We start from the raw sequence: 2,340 nt of genomic DNA, 5'->3' as shown, positions 1-2,340 counted from the left end.
GCAGCAGGGGCTGCAGCCTACGCCATCGCCGGCGACTCAGCAGCCCAGCTCCAGGTCAAGCCGTTGTTCACCATCTTAGCTGCAGAGGGCAGTGTCACTGGCCCTCATGTGTGATCCAAACCGGGGCCCTCTGGTGTCCCAAGCCAGTTCTTAACCAGCGCGCCACTCGGCCAGCCCTCTTTTGGGAATTCTTGTTTCTCTGTCCATCCTTGCAAGGATTTACCCTCAGCTGTTTTCATGCTGTAAGTCTCCAGGCAATCTCATTCATTTATGTGTTGAAAAACTCCAAGTCAATATTCCAGCCTAAAATCTCAACCATGTAGCTTCCTCCATCTAATTAATTTCTCAACTGTGTTATATGTCTCACAGTTACTGCATACTCATAATTTCCACAACTGGACTCATTTGGGATTGCTTCAATTACAAATACCTTCCCTATACCTCTGCCCCAACATACACACACTTTTCTTGTTCTGTTGGGCTTAGCTTTGGTGTCACTACTGCCAGAGCCTTTCCATAGCCCTTCAAGACTTGCACAGCTCAGTTTTCACTGTTACAGCACTTAACTACAGCTCACTGTAGCTGCCATGGACATGTTGTGCTTACTTGATGTAAACTACCAGAGGGCAGGATTTGTGCCTTGATTACAATCATATTCTCTTTGTCTAATGAAAAAAAAATGAGACTGTTGGATATGGAATTAAAAGCACATGTAAGGGGTTGACACCTTGAAAAGGAGGAAAGGACACAGTCTCTGGGACTTGACTGAGGCGAGCGAGAATAGATGCTGATCTATACATATTTATAGGTCCCATGAGAAGTTGAAAAGGGTTAGGGACAAAATTTTCATAGTACAGTAGGAGTTTAGATAGTTTACTGAGAAGGAGGATGAGGGGGGATTGCTAAGATTTGGGGCTTGAAAAGAATAATGCAGAAATCAGGCTGCAGGGCCACTTGAGGGAGATGACCGAGAGACATCCCAGTTAGGGCTGAAGCATGCTGTGGGCCTTTTGCAGATTAACTTCTAATCCACTACTCAAATCATTCCAGATTTGAATGTCTTTCACATTTACCTCATTTTAGATGTTTTTTCCCACTCATTGTAGTGATGGGCTTCTTCACAGTGTTTAAGTTTAAAAACCAATATTTTTACCTGTAAGCTATGAAGTTATTTCATTTGCCTATGATATAAACAGTGGATCTGTAAACAAAATATTTCTCTAGAGGATAAAAGATATCTTGCATGTATCCCTACTCACTTAATCTTATATTCCCAAATGATTTCCATGTGAAAAATGTAAAGATTGAGGTAAAACTCCTGTGCTTCATTTTTTTGAGTGAAAATGCTGATATTTATTTCAATAATTAAAATGGAAATATGCTTATTTGAAAGTTTTTTTATGAACATGACTAGGTTGTGAACTTAAAAATTTGTTCTTTAGGCTGGCAGAATATGTAATAAAATAAAGGTAACTTTTCAACGAAGGATTTTCTAAGCACTACTTCTCATACCAAACATTTGAGACTGGTCCACTTCAGAGCACAGTGTTTACACTAACCAAGCACAGATACACAAACACATATATGTATCTACATATACATTCTAAGATAAAGTGGAACACCATTTTTACAAGTAGTCACATCTTTATAAAATGGGAATTTGGGTACTGTAACGGCACTGATAAGTGATATATTCAAAATTGAGCTTGATGGATGGAAGGAGTAGCTGAGAAACATTGAATGTCTTTTCTTTGGGAGGAGAGTAATAGGTACTGAACTCAGGCAAAACAAAAGCAGTCCTGTTTTCTCCAGTGGATGTAGGTAGTGTGGAGTCTTCTAGTACATCCTTTGCCATTGAGAACATGCTACTGTTATTATAAATGTAGACATACTATTTTTCTAAGACAGCCATACCCCATTTTTTCAAAAGTATCACTAAAGGTGGCTGAAATTTATATTGTGAGTATATACCCTTCTGTAGAATGAAGCATCTATTATTAAAATATGCCGAGGATTACTTTGGCAGAAGACACTACTACCCCTAAATCCCCTGTACTAGACGTAGTCCATGAGTTCTTTCATTATTTTATTAATAATAAATATATTTGATGACATCCTATGCTTCAACTGATTTCCCAGATAAGGACTGGAGTAATTCTTTATAGACAGTAGAGTTCATGAATCGGGGGTACGAGTCTCTGTGCATTAAGGTGTAAATCTGAAGTTGTGCGTCATCGAATATGTGTTGGGATGGCTCCACCATGTTCCTATTGATGACTTCTCTTACTCGGGAGTCTAAGCTGACCTGTCAATAGAAACAAGCAAGAGTTGTATTAGATA

The 2,340-nt window shown here is 39.2% G+C and overlaps 1 protein-coding gene across 1 annotated transcript in view; it reads right to left on the bottom strand.

Annotated features, from left to right (window-relative positions):
* Positions 1–166: 166 nt before the first annotated feature.
* Positions 167–2,340, bottom strand: part of LOC109378706 (regulator of G-protein signaling 20-like) — a 25,269-nt gene continuing 23,095 nt past the window's right edge. Inside the window, exon 2 of the mRNA XM_019635006.1 lies at positions 167–2,305. Within this exon, the coding sequence (XP_019490551.1) occupies positions 2,117–2,305 (189 nt within the window). The 3' untranslated portion in view covers positions 167–2,116. The remainder of the gene's footprint in view (positions 2,306–2,340) is intronic.

Source organism: Hipposideros armiger, unplaced genomic scaffold, assembly GCF_001890085.2.
Source record: "Hipposideros armiger isolate ML-2016 unplaced genomic scaffold, ASM189008v1 scaffold_2647, whole genome shotgun sequence".
Classification (NCBI taxonomy): domain Eukaryota; kingdom Metazoa; phylum Chordata; class Mammalia; order Chiroptera; family Hipposideridae; genus Hipposideros; species Hipposideros armiger.
The sequence above is the reverse complement of the archived record's forward strand: the minus strand, read 5'-3'. Positions and strand labels throughout refer to the sequence as shown.